The sequence below is a fragment of the Thermobia domestica genome, chromosome 9 (genome assembly GCF_964235325.1).
Source record: "Thermobia domestica chromosome 9, izTheDome1.hap1.1, whole genome shotgun sequence".
Taxonomy (NCBI): domain Eukaryota; kingdom Metazoa; phylum Arthropoda; class Insecta; order Zygentoma; family Lepismatidae; genus Thermobia; species Thermobia domestica.
Window position 1 is genome coordinate 212,965,035 of NC_137462.1, and position 19,590 is coordinate 212,984,624.

Sequence of the window (19,590 nt, forward strand, 5' to 3'; positions counted from 1 at the left end):
CTGATTTCTGAGTAACCTTGGATATTCTTCTCAAGCATTCAAAAATATATATCTTATCTTCTAATGATTAATGAGCTAGAAAGACTTCGTATTACCAAGAAATATTATTTCCTATAATAAGATTTCTTTGTAGCAATTCGAAAGATTCACGCTATGCTAGTGAGTAGGGAACACGTAAACAGTGAGAACGCATCTACCAGCAACTCAGATGGGTACGTCAAGACGGTGGGTCATGTTCTTAGTCTTAAAATACTTACAGTTTCAAATCACTTTTAAAGCGAGTAGTGAGTCTAGTCTAGTATATCAGTTGAAGTAGCTCTCTTAAAATATTATCTCGAGAAAGTCTGTTAATCCTGCTTCGCATTGTGGCTGATAATTGACGTTATGGATATTCTCTTTCGTCAAACAAGAATTTTCGCTATCCAATATTATCTCTCAGTAGAATCAGCCCTCACTGCTCGTATTGCTTGCAACATCGTGCTTAGGTTCTTGTCGATAAACGGTTGTATTATTGATAGACTTTCTTTACCTCAAACCTGGAGTCGTGTTATAGTAATCGTATTCCAGTTGTTACTAAGAATATAGATAAATTTTACAGTTCAGTTTACGTCAATTATATACTTACTTTCTTGTGAGAGCTTTCATAATGCTACTCTGAGTTTTCCGGTCTTCACTTATACCAACGTACAGCAACTTATCAAACCTATTACAAAGAAAATATCAACTGATCAAACCTGTTCTTTATCACATCAATATTGTAAACTACATACTTAAATTACTTATTGAGTGTATGGAACACATTTTAACATAAATAATATACTGACTCATCTGTAATGTTCCTTCAATGTGTGTATGTGTGTGTGTTTTTAGTCTATATATCAATTGAACTAGCGGTTAATTTTCTTATTAAGCCATCTGCCCTGAAAAAGATTGGCCGCTAGTGCAATTGAAATACAAGCTTTTTTTTTTTAGAAAAAAAAGCATTACAAGTCAGTCATTACATTATTTATACATGATTAAAATTTATCTATCAATGTTTTACTTCCAATTTTACATATTAAGTCATCTTACTGATACATTAGAACAATCAAATAGCTAAAGTAAGTAAAATTATAAAATTACTGAAACATACTTCGTAAAACAATTTGATAAGATCAGCCGTTATTTGAAAGAACACGATAAATGATTCTACGAATGTATTGAAAAAAAAAATATACTTACCATTTACATTATCTAAAATAACCTCAACACGTTTCAGAGCCAGCATGTTTTATCAGCGGGTGACAGAAATCAATAGGAACCGAGGATTAGAAGTATTATAAAAGAACACAGCATAGGGGCGATGATACAAGCAAGACTCACATTTTGCTTAAAAAGCCTCGTCAATATTACCGCTTCTATCTACCATGGCTATAAATGGAAGCTATACCATTGATACCAGGCTTTTTAAGTGATCGACCAGGCTATGTCCTTTTATTTTGCCTTTTAATACTTTGTTACTATTATTCCTGTCACCCGCCATGAGATCACGATATAATGTGAATGAATACCTTGTAGTTTTCTCAACGTAATTGAAAGATCCTATATCGAAATGACTGTGAACAAAATATGGTCGTATTTCAGAATATGACTGATAAAAAAAAATCATACTGTAAGGAGTTTTATTATCAATATTGTTTTGTTAAAACAATAAAAAATCCAACACAAAGATGCAACACTTGAATTCTTCTATATCTTTATTCTTGATCTGTGGCTTATTGTAACACAGTTTTCTATACCAATCGTACTCCACGAATACACTGATCTTGTTTTACACAGCAATATCTTCAATCTATCTTCCATCGAAATCTTTATAATCTATATCTTCATAATCTCTATCTTTATAACCTACTTTCCATTATAATCATTTTAACTTACATTATAATCTAACATTATTTGCACATGCTATATCTCTTAACTACATAACGGTCTATGTCATATTTGTGAGGATTGTGCCCAGTTCCCATATCCTACACCAATCGGAAGTCAGTCATTCTAATTCCTGAATAGTACTTAATTTCCAAGTTTTTGGCTTCCCTTTGAAGTCTTGGTCACCAGCAGTCAAGATAAGAAGTCTACAAAACTTTGGAAAAATGTTATCACTCAAAGAGGTATTACGTAAATGTGGAGTAAAACAGAGGGTTTACGAAATAAATGCATTTTTTAGAAAAGCTATGGAGACATGATCAAAAGGGATTTACGAATATATATCGAAAAACATGTTAAGGATTCATCTATAAATAACACCTCTAACCTATCACCCTCACGAAGATGGAGTGACTGTTAAACATACAAACAAAACCCGTTTTTCTACAACTTTAAAGTTATAAATAAAAAATAACATAAAATAAATAAAAGACAAATAAAATCAATAAGAGGCTATTATTGCAGCTGCTCAAAATTACATACAAGTACCACTATATTTCACATTAGAAGGAACCGTATTACCAGAGTAAATAAGGTGAACAGTACGAAGATAAGAGTTATGTGGAAAACATATATACAAAGAAAACATATATGAAGAAACTTACACATTAAAAACCTATTAAAATACAAAACGCATCCCAAATAGTGTCCTCTAGCCAAATGTCCTTAGAAAAATACGTATACTACGCACACTTTAATCGTTAAACAAGCCTCACGATTATTAAGGACAGTAACGTTACAAAAGATAAAAGAGACAGAACAAAGACACAATTCTAACATAATACTGCATTATATATATATATGTATATAATCGTCCACCTCCATTGGTGTTGCCGTTATGCCAGACACATTAATTGTAATGGCTATCTCATAAATTACAGTGTAATTCTGGTTCCCAAGGTTCAGTTAACAATTAAAACTAATGATGCTTTACTTTCCTTTTAACTCTGCTAATGCTTTATGTTTTTATTTCCTGGTGATATGAGCTAGATCTTACGAATGCATACTTTATAAACTTAAATAAACACAATTTATTTCCTACGCTTTTACCAGGAAAAAATAAACGTTTTACTCTCTGTTTACAAAGCCTACAAATATGAATACGACAACCATTGTTCTTTCGATTGGTTGTATTGCATATGGCTTGATTTGCATTTAAAAAGGTTTGTTCTACACAACTATCTAATACAACATAAAAAAAAATGTCTTTTATCGTACAGAGTTTAAACATTCTAAGGTTTTGACTTCATATTATAAATGTCTTGATTCATATACTGCATATTTTAATAGTTCAAACAAAAACTAACAAATTATTAAGAAAGCGACTTTGTCTACCATCATATCAGAAACACTCTCCTACAGGTTACAAGCGTCATGAAGATGTCTTTAATTGTGTACGGAACTGAGAAAAAACACACACGATATGATGGTAGTGTAGTTAAGCTCCATATACAGAGTGTATTGAACTCAATATCATAAATTTAGGAGTTGGTTCATTATGTCAAACGAAAGAAAGCAGTTCTAATAAGCATGGGTTGGAAAGCGCCTCCTTTCATAGTTACAAATCGCCAAAAATGCGAAACATAACGTTTTGAAACACTTTGCTTTCAAAATTATGAGCCCTCTCGGAAGCGGTTCAAGGAATTACATATGAAGTAGCATACGTTGTACCTAAATATCCATGTTTCACAATCCCCCGTACCCGCGTCACGAATTGTATAAAGTAAGTTAGGACACGGGGATACACTTTCAAGTACTAATTGAGTACTCGTTGCGCGGGTCAGCTACAAGTAAATGAAAGTGTGTTTCTACTATACAAGGTGCGTCACGGAAAATAGACTACGACCAGCTGGGAACACAGCCACACGGAAGTTTGTGGTAGTACCCATCTATGTAACACAAGTCTTCCATTTAATTCGCCATCCCATTGGCTATTGGACATGCGTATTCAAAGCCTTTGTTTGCGGGAAGAGTATTGTTGCCGTTTAGCGGGAGCTGTGGAGTTAGCATGACTGGGCATTTTCCTGTGCCAAACAGAAAAGCGATTACCAGGTGGATGAAACAGTGGAAAGAAACTGATTCTGTCATTGACAAGAAGTATGAATGGCCTTCAAGGATAGTGCGTACACAAGAAAATATCAACCTTGTGTGCCAGACTGCAGCAAAACCCTCAAAGATTAGCTCGTCGCCATGCAAGAATACTGCACATATCCAAAGTGTCAAAGCGTCGATTTTTTTAAAAACTATACTATCAACTGTACAAGTTACAAACTGTGCAACCCAGCTATAGCATATTGATGAAAATCACAGAAAAGCCTTTGTAAAATATTTTTTCAGAAATCGAGATGATGGCCTGTTAGAAAATGATGTCTGATAAGGCGGATTTATATCTGAATGGCTGTGTGAATAAACAGCATTTCCGTTACTAGTCAGACCAATCCTCGAATTCTGTACAAAACTCCTCAATACAACCTTAAGATTGTCATGTACTGTGGCAACAGTATTGTTGGTGGCAGTTCCATATTTTCTTGAGGATAAGGCCGGGGAAGCTATGTTAGTCATGCTATGTAAAGTGACATGCTATGGGAACATGCTGCAGAACTTTTTGGAGGGTATCTGAGTAATATGATACTTCGAATATATATACATATATATATATATATATATATATATATATATATATATATATATATATATATATATATTCTTTAGTTGGCTGTAATATTTAACAATGTTTATCATTAATGGCAATGTCTATACATGGAGTCAATACAAATTCTCCAGTTCTACCTATTTTTGTTTTATTCTCGTGATGCATCCCTTTACGTAAATGGGTAGATAAATCAAAAGTATTAAACAATACATTTATGGTCTCTAGTACCCTTTAATAAAAATTTCTTTTAGAATTTAATGTGATCAGTTCTTTTATTTCTAAGATTAATAAAATTATTTGGTAAAACAAAGAATAATAAAGTTTTACTTAATCTAGTAATACGAAACCAAATTTACCTTCCAGGTCGTAATAAAGCAGGGTCAATGAGATCTGGTCTATTTGTTGCTCCTATTATGAACACCTGAGATGATTTTTGGAGCCCATCCATTTCTGCTAACAATTGCGAGACAACTCTACGGGAAAACAAAACAACGAAATATCATATAATTACAAGATTTACAATACAAACTACAAGTTATATCTATTATCTCAAGTTCGTCCTTTCTAACACAAAGAATTATATTTTCAACTTAAGAACTAAACTGACGCATGATTACAAACATTAACTTCGACTTACCTTGATATATGTCTATCATTTAATACCTGCCGAAATTTTCAATGGAGACTCCAATCTTCCTCAGCAGCGTTTTGTTCAAGCATCGATTGCAATCCCTAATTACGACGGTATAAATATCAAACAAAAACATTTCTTCTAGAAATGGAAACACAAATACCTTCCAAGCATCAGTAACAAAAATTGCACTTTTAAATACCTCAATTTTCATAGGACCTCTGTGAACTTTTGCTGAAATTACTCAAAATATTTCAGGTTGATACACACATACTCTACGGTGACAAATTTGAGATAATAAACAGTACTACTATTCTACATGTGAATAGCATAATGATGACATAAATAAAAACTTCCTACCATTTTGGTTCATCGTAACTGTACACAAACTAACACTTCCCTTTCATATTTTACGCACGACAGAACTGACAACTGGATTGATGTGATTATAAGCTGCAGTCGATGCTTTAAGAAAACGCCTGAGAAAAATACTATTTTCATTGAAAATTTTAGTTGATTGTTAAATGATAGTCCAGTTTCATTTTTGGTTATTCCGGTTCTAAGGTCGAACCGTTTACAAGATATCAACCAGAAAACAAAAGCCTTATATTGTAATGTAATATAGTTTCAAGACTTTTACGATGCATAACTGAAAATATCAAGTAGATAACAAAATAATAATATGGTTTCAATAATTTATTTATTTATAGAAATTTCTGTGTATTATCGATATCTATGGCATTTATATATGAGGGATGACGTTCCTCGGCGAGCAGCAAAGTGGGGAAAGAAGAAAGTATCCTGGGAACTGTACGTTCGGTAATATCCCGACATTTGTTTGGTGTGAATGAGGAAAACCCAGGAGAAACTTCATTTAAGATGGCTGGTCTAAATAAGCTGTTATACCTTTTTGACTGAGTGTCCCCACTAGGAATTGAACTCCGGACTGGTGGTTTCAATAATAATGAAACTTAATATTTAATTCTACAGGATGATGGATATATTAACTTTTTTGGCCCTTGTACGTTTCGCCTTTCTTTCTCTCTTCTTCTGAAGTTCAAGGGTCGTTTTACAGAAGAGTACAAGTCTTGTAGTACAAAAATTTGTTGGAGATACATGCAAACAAGTCTGAAATAGCACTGAGGGAATAGAGGGGAATACTCATGCCGATTTTCCAGCGCAGTTTTTCATAATGGAAATGATGATATCGTTGTTCGACTGGGTCACCGGCATTTGAAAAATCGCTTAACATCATTTCCATTGTTAAAAAAAAAAAAAAAAAAAAAAAAAAAAAATCTGCTGTAGAATGAGGATGAGTAGTATTTCTTCCTACTCCTGTCTACAATATTTCCATAAATCACGAACAGTTCGAACACGAATGTGAGCCGTAGGTTTAGAAGTCAAAAGACGTAAAAGTCCAAAAGAATAACGTTAGTGCTCTTTGCCGAAATACCAGTAAAAGGGATAGCCTAGATGTCTGTTTCATGCTCCATTTGGTGGAAAAAGTGGAAGGATGTTTGAGCGATGTGACTTTATGCTTTAACCATGTGAATACATATTTGTGCTGTCCTGTTTCTACAAACGTGGAATAACTGTGTCAAAAATAACTAGAGTCCCATATACATTTTTACATTTTTGTTAACCTTACGAGTCACCAATTTCGAAGCACAATCTCACGCAAGAATTATGAACTTCAGAAAATCTACCCTGCACTGGAAGACAAATTCCCTACGGCCCTTTGCGTCGCTCGGAAAGAAGGTAATAGACCACATTTGATGACTGTCAGTAATCACATACTTAAGATTGTCACCTCCTATCTAAGTTTCTGGCAGTTGATCTTTCGTTCAGCAATATGCCGACGTTGAAGGTGGTTCTGCTAACCTAGCTGGAGACGCATGGACCCTCCGGACTCTCTCCTTTTATAGGAAGGGGAAGGGGTTCTTGAGTTCACACAGCTCTCCATTCGTTACTTAACTGGATTCCTCTTAAGCGTGTCTTTTGTGAGTGAATGTTTCCCCATTAACCCTTGTTAGGTGTAATTTGTCATTACGGCATGAACACTCGTCTCCCAATGTAAAACAATTATCTTGACAGTTTCACGGTCCTATCATAGGTGAACTTTGCCTGCAAAATGGCCATTCTTTTTTAATATACTCTTCCCAATAGCGTTCAGTTTCAGTGGTATTGCACTGCTGCACGCACTTCACTACGGCTCCTGGTATAAGGAGCCACAGGCTAATAAATAACGTGCAATCTTTTGCAAGCGGCAGAGGTGTATCACACTATGGATGAGCGATTAAAATGACTGGGAGCACAGAAATGTGATTATATTTTTAAAAAATAATAATAATAAAAAAAAAAATACCTAGATGTAACGAAAATCCAATAGGAAAGTTGATTGATGTTTCTTTAGGCCACCTAGGTAGGCTATATAAGACATTCTCTTAAAGTGATACCTGAAGCACTAGTAAGGTTTGTACCCGAAGTGGTACTCCACCAGAGATCAAACCCGGAACCAAGCACGTAACAAACACAAGCGTTAAGCACTTGAGCACGAGGGGACACCAATGAGAAAGTCTTAGCAGGGGTTAGAGAAACAACAATATTAGAGTTAAAACGAGAAAATCTGGTCAGGATATTATCTGAGAAAAGCTTGCTTCTATTAGGAACATACAGGGAGGATTAATAGATGACTTAAGAAAAGGGGATGCGAAATACGTTTGTGACTGATGGATGATATTAAAGGAGATAATTCTTACGTCAAAACGAAGACATTAGCAAAGAACTGCAGTGCGTGGAAGCTCTTAAAGAGTATTGAATACCGTGCCAGCTTTGTTTTTGCCCCAGCGATTTATATGGGGAAAATACTTTTTTTTTTTTAGATGATCTCAAATGTACTGGAATTTTAATGTGAGTTTCCTGGAATTTCCATCTATGCTTAGAGTGGCGGCGATTACGAGAGGCAAGAGGGGACAGCTGCCCCCACTTTTTTTGAAGTGACCCCCTAATGTATATAGTTTTATTTGAAAAATGTACAGTTCTTGTATGAATTATTGGTTCATAGAAAAGATTGAGCTATTTAATATTTGCCATTGCGTGAGTACGTATTGGTCATTTGTCTTTTCGTGAAGTTAAAAAAGCTACAGGAATTGTGTTTAAATTGCAAATCAAATCAATGAATATTGCAATTGCGTATTTCTTTAAATGTTGTAGCATATGCTTGTAGTATTTAATGTCTTTCATTTTCTAAGAGTAATAACATCCACTAGTTGCATGTGTGGAATTAAAAAAAATAAGTTGTTCATTAATCCCCAGTTTCAATATAACGTCTACAAAACATGCCTCATTATTCATTGCTATGATTAATATTATCTTTTCTATTTATTTGTTTTGCAAATTTATTAAATAATCTTATCACACAATTTTCCGGACAGAATTTTAAGCCGTTCATGAGAAAGGAATCAAATCTGTTCTTACATTTTCGTTATTTACGAGTATAAAGGGCTTGTACCAACTTGCGTTGCTCTTGTCAATTTACTTAAAATATGAAATATGATATACGGTATTTTAACTGAAAAATATGGTATTCTATTAGTCATACAACCTTTCGTCAAACAAAGTGTGAGAAACAACCAGGAAAACTAACATTGATATACAAATATTCAGATTATGTCTTGCCCCCCTCCACTTTTAACATCCAATCGCCGCCATTGTATGCTTTGCAGTTTATTTAAGCGGTATCGAACTGCACTTTGCTGCACAAGATCCTAGAATTGCGATGCGAACGAAAAATTGTATCGGAAAACACGATGCATATATGATCATAATTTATTACCGAAATGGGCTATTTTTGGAATAGAACACACTATAGCATTGTCTTTACTTTATAACAGACCCTTTCTTTCGATATTACATACACTTAAGTACAGATTAATCCCCTCGAAAACGAGTTTCTTTAGGTGTCTGTTAGATTCTCAAGGACACAATATACTACGGACTACAAACTAAATTATTTGAAACTGGCTGGAGATTAAACGACAGAAGTCATATTTCTACGACAATTCTATCTGCAAAGAAAGTGACTAGATGGACTCTCGAAATCCAAAACTCGAGCTCACTTTCCGCAAACTAGAATATTAGCTAAAACACGTAGCCTTAGCAGAACTCTTTTCTGCCCTCCTATTTTTCGTATTTGTTTTATAGCATTGACCCAGAAATATAATGCAGTTTGTAACACTCTCCTATTTTACATTGAAATGTCGAAAGAAAATTAGTGTTAGCTGTACAAAGTTTGAAAAATGGAAAACGAACTATATCAGAGTACAATTGGGTACGAATAGGAAACGAACATGTGCGTAAAATTAAACCTATTTTGTTTTCATCGTAACAATGGAGGTTCACTTCGTGGACTGCATAATTTCAGTTTCCCGTTTCTTGAAGTCGCTCTGGATTCAATGCTAAATAAAAAATATTAAAAATAGAAACTTCATATGGACACATTCACAAGCAACTACGAGCTAAAACAACCTGTAGAATGCCACAGTTACAACTTTTTAAAAATATAATTGATATTATTTATTCCTTACTTTACTTTTCATGTTTATACTTATTTGTTATACACACACACACAAAAAGTCTTATTATTTCCTATAAAAGAATAAAATAAAAGTAACTAACTAATAATAACAACAGTAATGTTGTTCTTCGCTGCTGAAAATACGATACAAAGTTCGTTTTGTTGTGGTGGGCCAAAACAAAACAAAAAAAATAAAAATAAAAATAAAAATAAATAAAAAGTATATATATATATATATAACATGTGTGTCTGTCATCAACTTTCGTGATAGAAAGGAGTCACTTAAAGCCATCAAATTTTGAACACTGCTAGATCCTCACCAAATTTAATCGCGTACGAAGCCGCTCTTTTCTCTCTTCAATTTTCAGCTCAGGGAAGTGGTATTTACTGGGAGTTAAAATGTATGTACGTTTCTGGTTGTTTCTACGAATGCTTGGCCTGTAAGTCACCAACATTACAGATTAGTTATGCTGGCTTATACAATAGCAGAAGATAAATACCTGGGCAATAGAATGATTGTGGGGACATTCTTCTTCCTCTCTTTCTATTCAGATTCTGAATTAAAACCTGGCAACGACGGATGATTACAGCTGCTTATATATAATTTAGTATTACTTAAATTAAATTTAGATTATAAATATTAACATTCTATGTCCCAGAATTTAATTTTCACGAAGTATGGAGCATTTAAATAGCTTTCAAGAAGAGATCAGTAAAATCCAAAAATTCAGTTCATTTCAAAGAAAAGTAAGTACTGCGAATTCCAACAACTAATAGGTTTCCAACATCCAATGAAGAATTTACACCTAACTTCAGAGTTTTCAGACACCAGACACATTTGAATTTTACTACAAAATCATTTGCGCGAAACTTACATATTTCAACTCAACATTAAAGACCACGATGTCTCAGTTATATAGCGTCAATCTGTGGTGCGAGGGGATACTGATTAGATCTCGTTCCTATAATCAGTCTGATTGATATTATAGACAATACTTTCCCATATAAAAGCAAAGAGGCGTAAATTTCAACAGCCTCAGATTTGCAGTAAGCGACCTGCCAATGATGGAAGAATACTGATGATGATTACTATTATTTTCTACTCTTCATTTGTTTCTGATAATATTTTTCTTTCGTTGTATGGAATTATTTTGAAACAGTTTTAACTCTTTTCAAAACTGTTTCTGAATGAATAAATTATACTCATCCATTTTTAATCAAACTCCAAGATCCGTATTTAGAGATGTAAACGTGTATCTTACGAAAAACGTTACAAATCCTTGTTTCAGATATCTCCACATTTTCGTAGACTATACATGATAATCATGTATGTGATGAAATTAAATGACTACAAACTGGCAAATCTAATGAAATAAGCAATTGTAGCCGCATGTTTAAGCATGACAATTGAACATATGATCATGTATTAAATGCTTGAAAAAGAAAACACAACTACAGAGTGCAATTCAATGAACACAGAACAGATCAAAAAAGAGGTGTTCATTTGATTCTTTAACTAGGCTGAATACTACTTTTTGGCCTCAAAATAAACATAAAAAATTACATCAACAAAACGGACGCAACTTTGTTTATGGGTATCTTTTAAATAACCTTTTACTTCATATTCATTACACGTGAGAATTACCTATCCATTACTCCACCAGAATCACCACTTTTTCCACGATTGGGTGCTAAGGAGTCCAACTCGTCGAAGAAAATAACACATGGTGCTGCACTTCGTGATCTTTCGAAAACTAGAAAAGAGGAAACGTAACACACACTGAAACACTCGAAAGTATAGAATACACAGAAAAGAACATTAACATAAGCATCCCGACTGACTATTCACCTTTAAACTTAGGTAAAGGAAACGTAAGAAAAATAAATTCCAAATAAACAGTAAAAAATAAGCAATACATTCAAATAAATGTATTAATACTCATATAAAAACAAAATAATAATCATTATCATTAAAACCTTTGAAAATCCTGACAAAATACACCTAACATTTTAACAATAAGTACTGAAACATCATTGATTAAATTTTAGTATAAATACTAAATAAATGAATAAATAAATAATATGTAAATATTTTATTTTTTAAAATATATTCCAGACAATACAATTTTGACCTATATCTATGACGTAACGAAGTGCGGGGGGAAGGGGGCAAACGGAGCTTGTGCCCCGGGCGCCGGATTGGAGGACGCAAAACTGAGCAAATATTTATTTTCACTATAAGACAACGAAAAGAGTTTTAGCAAACTAAAGATCATATAAAATACCTCAGAAACTTAACAGGACAACAACGACTCACAAACCTTAGGATCATATCCATAGAGCATAAGTTAGCTTTAAAATATCTTTTGAGGACATTGTAAAAAGCTTTGCAGCCGAAAGAGCCTGCAAAGTTAAATTTTAGTTCCAGCCTGTTTTTATCGTTTTAAGAGATTTGCGAAATGTTCGAGTATAATACTCGAGACAACAGCTTGACTATTTGTCATAATTAAATATTCTATTCTAAAGCAACAGATTGTTGATTCATTCTACACATATGCATATCCCGATACAATTCCAAAAACATCGTGATTTGTAGTTATTATGATAAGATTATAAGAATATGTCAAGCATGCTAATCTCAAATTATTTGGTAATCAAACACTAATTAATTTGGTGTTTTCTCTTGTACTAAAAATTAAATTATGTACTGGAATTTTGAAATCAAGCTTTGTCACTTGAAGAAAAAATGGAATAGGAGAATTACTGTGATGCCAATATCAGGTGTGTTCGGTGAGCGTTTTGGTTTGGTTGGTCAGGAGAGGGGGCGCTAAGGCGAGTTCTTGCCCCGGGCGACAACTAGCCTGGTTGCCTCGCTGTCTATGTCTAGAACATTTACTTTAAGGTTCTGGATTCGATCATACTATAAATACAATTAATTTTCATTCAATGATTTGGATACTGAGTATTGCAAATCCAAATAACTAATAAGTTTCCAACATCCAATGAAGAATTTAAGCATAATTTCAGAGTTTTCAGGCGCCAGACACACTTGAATTTCAGTACAAAATCATTTGCATGAAACTTACATATTTCAACTCAACACTAAAGGCCACAATATCTTAGTACTACAAAGTCAATCTGTGGTGCGAGGGGATACTGATTAAATTTCAGACGATGCGGGTTTGTGATGAGTTTTCTTGGAGTTATCCAGCTTCCGCCCGTATCTCATTCCACCAATACCTCTATAATCATCTAACTGCAACTATAATTTGCCTCCTTTAGCCCACAGGGGATACCCATGGGACCTTCGTCTAAATATTTCATTTTATTGCATTATTAGTTTTAAACGACGGCATTATATATTCCAACTGCTGCGGCATCGAGTGCGCCCATAAGGACAATTCAGAAAATGCATAAAATATGTAATTGATTACACAGTATAATTTACATGTCAGTAAACGATATTCAGAATTAAACATGTGCATTGTTAATGGTTGAAAATTTTATTTTATCGCTGCTGAAATTGATCTTTATCTTCTTTGGTTGGATTGGAGTTTAATGTCCCTTTCAGCACCGAGGCTATATGGGACGTGGACCTATAGCTTGGAATTCGAACTACATAAGCTCCCACCGGAAATTGAACCTGAGTCCCGAGCGTCCACCGCTCGGGCAACCACGAGAGCAGTTCTTTTTACCTTCTTATTTATTGACAATAATAATATGTAGTTGCAGATTTCAATCTTGCGTTTATCTTTTTGTTCTTTCTATTGATTTTAACTGCACATAATTTTCCATCATCTGTTATCCCTTATCCTTCTTTGACTCTGAATGGTGACTCACACACTAAGTTAAAACATGTTAAAACTTTGTTTCAAGGTTTGAAAGGCAAAGAAGTAAATTTTCATTTCCAAAACTGCAGTTGGAATGAGGATGGATAAGCTGAAACCTACGTAAATATTATTGCAAAAGGAATCTCACTTACCTTCCCTGACATTTTCTTCACTCTGTCCTACATACATATTAAGAAGTTCAGGTCCTTTGACAGATAAGAAATTCAATCCGCATTCTGTAGCAACAGCTTTCGCTAATAAAGTTTTCCCTGTTCCAGGGGGGCCAAATAAGAGAATACCTATGCAGAAAGTATAATATAAACGAATATTTACACAACAGTTTACATAGCGTTTGAAGACTGATGACAAAGATCTTCAAAAATTACTCACAAGTTACTTTTTTTTTTTCCATTAACATACGAAAGTATTCACTTGTTATATTTACGATGAAGCAAATGAATTTTATACAGAAAAATTGTAAATACCAGTACTTTACTTTATTTTAAAAAGTTTACTTATCCCTATAGATGGAACGCTGTTAGAATAAAGTTTTGAAAGGAAACAAACTATGGTTCCTTCATGCACTTTACCTAAGAATGATACTTCGTGGCTACAAGGAAAGTAAGAATTTGTTTTAAATAATATGAGTCGAATTAAAACAGGTTTTCTTTCTCCTCAAACATAATTTTTTGCATCAATAACTTCTATATTCACGATAAATGATACTTCCATTATAAATATCTTAAAAGAAAAGTGAAGGCAGAGAACATCTTACTTTAAGTAATCAATCAAATCATTACCTTGGCCTGGCCTCATTACCGTCATGACTTGTTTATATGCAACTCATTGTTTCGTGCTCTTGACTACAATATCGTCTAGATCTTTTGAAGAGATAGGAAGCACTGAGGAAAACATCCTGCGAGTTATCGTGCTAGTAATGTCATACTGATACCTAGCTCTTTGTATTGGATCATACTGAACCTCTAGTTATAGTAGGCTTCAAAGCCTTCAGTACATTACGTTTTTATCAAAAATATTTACGATTATTATTTCCTACTTCTTCTTTTACATCAAAGTTCATCATACATTTTATCCCAAGAGATATCCAAAGTAAATCTATTGTCAATTATGTAAAAAAAAATCTTCATGTATCTTCATAGTATTCCTCAAATTTTTTGTTATTTCTGTAAAATTGCGCTGTTTTGGAATGCAAAAGAGCGTACAACTCTATTGATTTTTCCGGAACCCTCTTCGTTAGTTCCGTAAGTACCTATTTTTCATAATCATCCTTATATCCTCTCAGAAAGTTGGAATGAGAAGTAAGACCATATACACATGTTAACGTTTTTAACATTTTATCATCTATATAGATCTTCACTATAATTATATCTCAACAATGCTGTTATATATTGTTGCTTTCTTTTGCTGACTTCCGCATTTATAACTATGTTTCCGGAGATGAAGAACAAAGTAATCCAAATTGACTGTAATATATAGGGGTAAGCCCTTCTAATCAACATATTTATATTTAACGTAATATTCTCCCACATATTAAAATAAAAGTATGTTGTATCAATTCATACTTGTTTCCTGTTTTAAACTTAACTAGATAATTTAGTTTCGAACTTACCACTGAGCGCGAATATATTCAATGCTTACAAAATGTATTAATATATTTACCTGATCTCTTTAATCCACTTTCTGCTAATTCTGGATATTGCAATGGCATGTAAATTGTGCGTAAAATTTCTTCTTTAACTCTCTGCAGACCCCCCACATCGCTCCAAGATACTTTAGGTATCCTGGGTGCACCAATGGCATCTGAATACGAAGCGTGCATTATATCTACAAATAAAATATTACAGAAATCAATGCGAGATTGCATCATCACTACCAAGTCTTTATTCATATTCACGAAATGATATGTAACAAGGGATCTAAAACATTTGTAAAATATATGTATAAATAAACTCTACTTTTTCTCTGATTCAGCCATTCAAAATAAGTTTTACAGTTATTAAGCAAACACGAGATTGGAATAAGATCTATATATTGACATTGAAATAAAAATATAATTAATCGAATTTATTAGGTTTCACAATTTCTTTACATAACAATAAGACAAAAATTTAACATTTAAACAAGTTGACAAACTCATCCTTACAGAGTTATAGCCATGGAAAGTATGGTAATAAGGTTTATACACAGTACTTTTGTTAAAGATATACCACATTGACTTGATCCGTAATCTTCCATTGTAAGCGCTGCTATCGGCTGACGAAATTCCACTCCCTTTCTCTCGGTTACTAACAGCTGAACCCTTATTGGCTCAACGCGTGGGTGTGAACTTTAGTTCGCATTTTTGCCACGGCACAAGACATTTTGGCAACACAATAGATATAACATTAACAGAGTGACACACTATTTTTACAACATATATGTATAATATAGCACTCGAAAGATTGTTTCTTCAGCTTTCTAAGTTATTTTATTTGACGGAAATCTATAATCAAAAGAAAAAGCCATCAATTGTTGAGACCGTCTCGCAGCCGGCTATGCACTAATAGACTTGGTGAGCCCGGCCGTCAGTATTTGCTATTAACTTTATATATAGGCACATCAACTTATCTATATGGTAGTTCAGCTACATATCAATCAATTAAGGATGGATACTTTAAGCCATATATACATTTGCCTTTTCTCACGAAACAAACAGATTTGCTGCTAATACATGAATAAAAATTAAGAAATATAACAACAAACCAAGAAGCATAACTGGAATGCCCATATCTTCAGTTTTTCAGACCAACTGGAATTTCTTTCTCCATATGAGAAATTTTTGTACATTTTCTATTTGAAGAACTAAAATTAGCATTCAGTAGATATAACTTTACATTGATATACACGATATCTGATGTGAAAATATTCGATATGATCCGATAAATAAAAATATATTCTTGCCCTCTTTGTATGAACTAACAGCTTTTCCGCCAAATGCAAATTATCCACGAAGTACGCTTATAACGTTGCATAACACTCCTATACTAATGGAGAAAATTCATAAAACGAAAAAAAATATATATATATAAAACGCAAAAATTCATAGAACAGTACCACTCATTTTCGAAGTCACACATCACAATGATAGTCTTCATGTGAATGTGTTATAATTATATTGTATTTGTATTCATTCCAAGTGCTCTTTTCATCAACATAGTTCAAGCTAGAACTTCACAATTCACCACAGCAACTGTTCAAATAGGACTGAATCTAAGCATCTTCGCTGAATTCTCGCGAAAAACACAAGCCGATTATTATTATTATTATTATTTAAAAAAAAAAGACTATCCGCTATTCCTTTCGTACAAGCATATGTAACCGATATTATTTGGCAGTATGAATACACACACAGGTAAACCTGAAATTTAAATTCAAATTCTGTCTGTCTGCAATCTCTCTTTAAATTTATGCTGTACAAATTATACAATATGTTTCTAATTCGGTATAAGTTAAAATAGTTATCTCCTCATCCTGCCACGCGACAACGTCATGCAGCTCATAAGCAGAAAGCTTTCTGTATACTGTAGTTTCCGAAAAACAAACCGATTGTTACAGGTCAAACAGAGTTCCGGTTTGAATTTGGAAGTAATCCACCATATGACAACATTAAGTGGTAGTATGCTTGTGTAAAGGCAAAACTATGGAAGGATCGGTTATGATAGACGATATAGTCAAACGAGTCAGTCTTACGAGCGCCCTAAAAACTTAGCACGACGGGCTAGCCGTGAATTAACAACGACACCCCAACATTATGAAAGGTGTTAAGAAAGCAATCGTACATGAAGCCGTTTTTTCTACAGGTGTTGCGGACTTGAAGATGATGTGCTACACACCAACTTTGCTGTCGAAATGCAGGAACGAGCAACAAATAATAGATTTTCTGTACTGTATTAGTTTTCGTAATTAATCAACACTTCCCCAGTAAAATGGACACATATAATGTCTGTATTTGGAGGATAGAAAAGGTACATGAAACAATGCAATACTAAACAAACTCTCCAAAAGTTACGTCTTCTTTGTAATATCCAATCAGGAAGTTTGTATGTCATTCTTTCTGAAGAAGAAACTGTGACAAGACATGCATACTTTGATATTCTCCAGGAGGGACGGAACATTTTTCGGCAACATGATATATATATTTCCATTGGTTGGTTTGAAATGATCGAATTAAATTTCTCATTGTCAGGGTCCGAACAATGGCTCTGTTTCTGTGATTCCAAGGTCCTTCGATCACTCCATCCCATTTCTTTCGTGAGACAATGCACAAGATCATGTGTCCTCGGATCGCTATCTAGAGGTTATCTCACTTGAAGAAGATTGCTGCACCTATTACATCAATTATATCGAAATGATGTCCAGAGTGTGGGAGGCACTCAAATACCAACTGCATGTGTGTCACATAAACGTTCTCACACTGATCACTTTACCCACGTAGTATATGTGAGATGTTTGAAGTTGGTTTTATAAAAGCCTACAGACTTACTCTTCTGTTTCGTACATTCTTGCATTTTCTTTTATACAGCAACTAACAGAAATTACACTAGTTTAAAAATCTGATATATGTTATGTACACCGTTACTTACCAAGGGAATTTTCAAAATCCTTCATCGTTACATAGAATTCAGTTTCAAATGTTAACAAATTGCTTCTGCATTTTTCCTCACAACACGACCGTGCAGTTTTGAATCTATTCCTGGAAACAAAATCAACTAATATTATATAATACATTATATAACGATACTTTACTAATCCTCAGCACAAGAAAAATTTTATCACTGGAATATTTTTCAGAAATATAATAAACCAGAAGAAATAGAAGAAAAATAATAAATAGTAAATAAAAACCTTTTTATCATTGTAACTCAAGTAAAATACAGCACACAACAACGTAAAAGGTCGACAATTAATTCTAGTGACGACGTAATTTCCGTTTGTTTACGAATATTTTCTTTCTTCATAATGTTTAGATAATTCAGAAATAAGGGATTATTCTATTTAACTTTCCTTTCCGTTCTTGAATTCTGCCATATTTCTTTCCGCTTTAGATCAACAACAACCGTAAGTGGCTGATTCACCTGCTGTATTCACTGAATGATTATCTATAATTTGTGAAACTCTTCTCAGTATTTTGATGTATTGTATCTAGTTTGATGTCAATACTCTTTGTATAGTTTATATAACACATTAGTAATGCTACGTAAGATAATCATTCCAACTTTTGCCTTCCTTATCAAGTTTAAGAGTAAACTAATGATGGAATTTGGAAGTTAAAGTTTACGTCCCACGGTTATGCCGGCTAGGCTAAAGGAGACGGTGATGATGAGCAATGAATGGAATGGTGGAAAGAAAAAAGTGTGAGAAAACGGGAGAACCCCGGGAAAACCCACGCACACGGTGTTTGTCCACCACAAAGTTCACCTGGCGGGAGCAGGGTTTGAACCCGGGACCCCATGCACCAGAGGTGAATGCTCTACCCCTGAGCCACCGCGGCCCTTAGTAAACTGATATTTTTATTTGTTGAAATAATTTTCTACAATGTGATAAGCATCAAAGAACTTTTCATGTAATTTTGGTCTTGATCGATTTTGCAATGTTAGTGTTGATTTATTAAGTGAGCAAAGAAATCTACGTATTGTGTATCATCCATTCCTGTAAAGTCATGTATGAAATTTCTTTCTTTCCGATAAACTTGAAAGTCCAGGAAGTTTGCCCTGAATTTTTAATTTCAGTTTCTTTGGCAATGCAAATTGTAATTTCTTTAGCAATCTTTGCATATAAATTGTGAATTATATATCTATATCTATCTATCTATCTATCTATGTATATATATATATATATATATATATATATATATATATATATATATATATAGAGA

General features: G+C 33.7%; 1 protein-coding gene across 3 annotated transcripts in view; it reads right to left on the minus strand.

The window, feature by feature from the left end:
- Pex6 (peroxisomal biogenesis factor 6) overlaps positions 1 to 19,590 on the minus strand; it is a 36,084-nt gene that overhangs the window by 3,813 nt on the left and 12,681 nt on the right. For all 3 annotated transcript variants that reach the window (XM_081725831.1, XM_081725828.1, XM_081725829.1), the window contains 6 exons: positions 18,299 to 18,408; positions 15,336 to 15,500; positions 13,808 to 13,954; positions 11,471 to 11,579; positions 4,975 to 5,091; positions 626 to 703 (listed from right to left, as the gene is read on the minus strand). In XM_081725831.1, the coding sequence (XP_081581957.1) occupies positions 626 to 703; positions 4,975 to 5,091; positions 11,471 to 11,579; positions 13,808 to 13,954; positions 15,336 to 15,500; positions 18,299 to 18,408 (726 nt within the window). The remainder of the gene's footprint in view (positions 1 to 625; positions 704 to 4,974; positions 5,092 to 11,470; positions 11,580 to 13,807; positions 13,955 to 15,335; positions 15,501 to 18,298; positions 18,409 to 19,590) is intronic.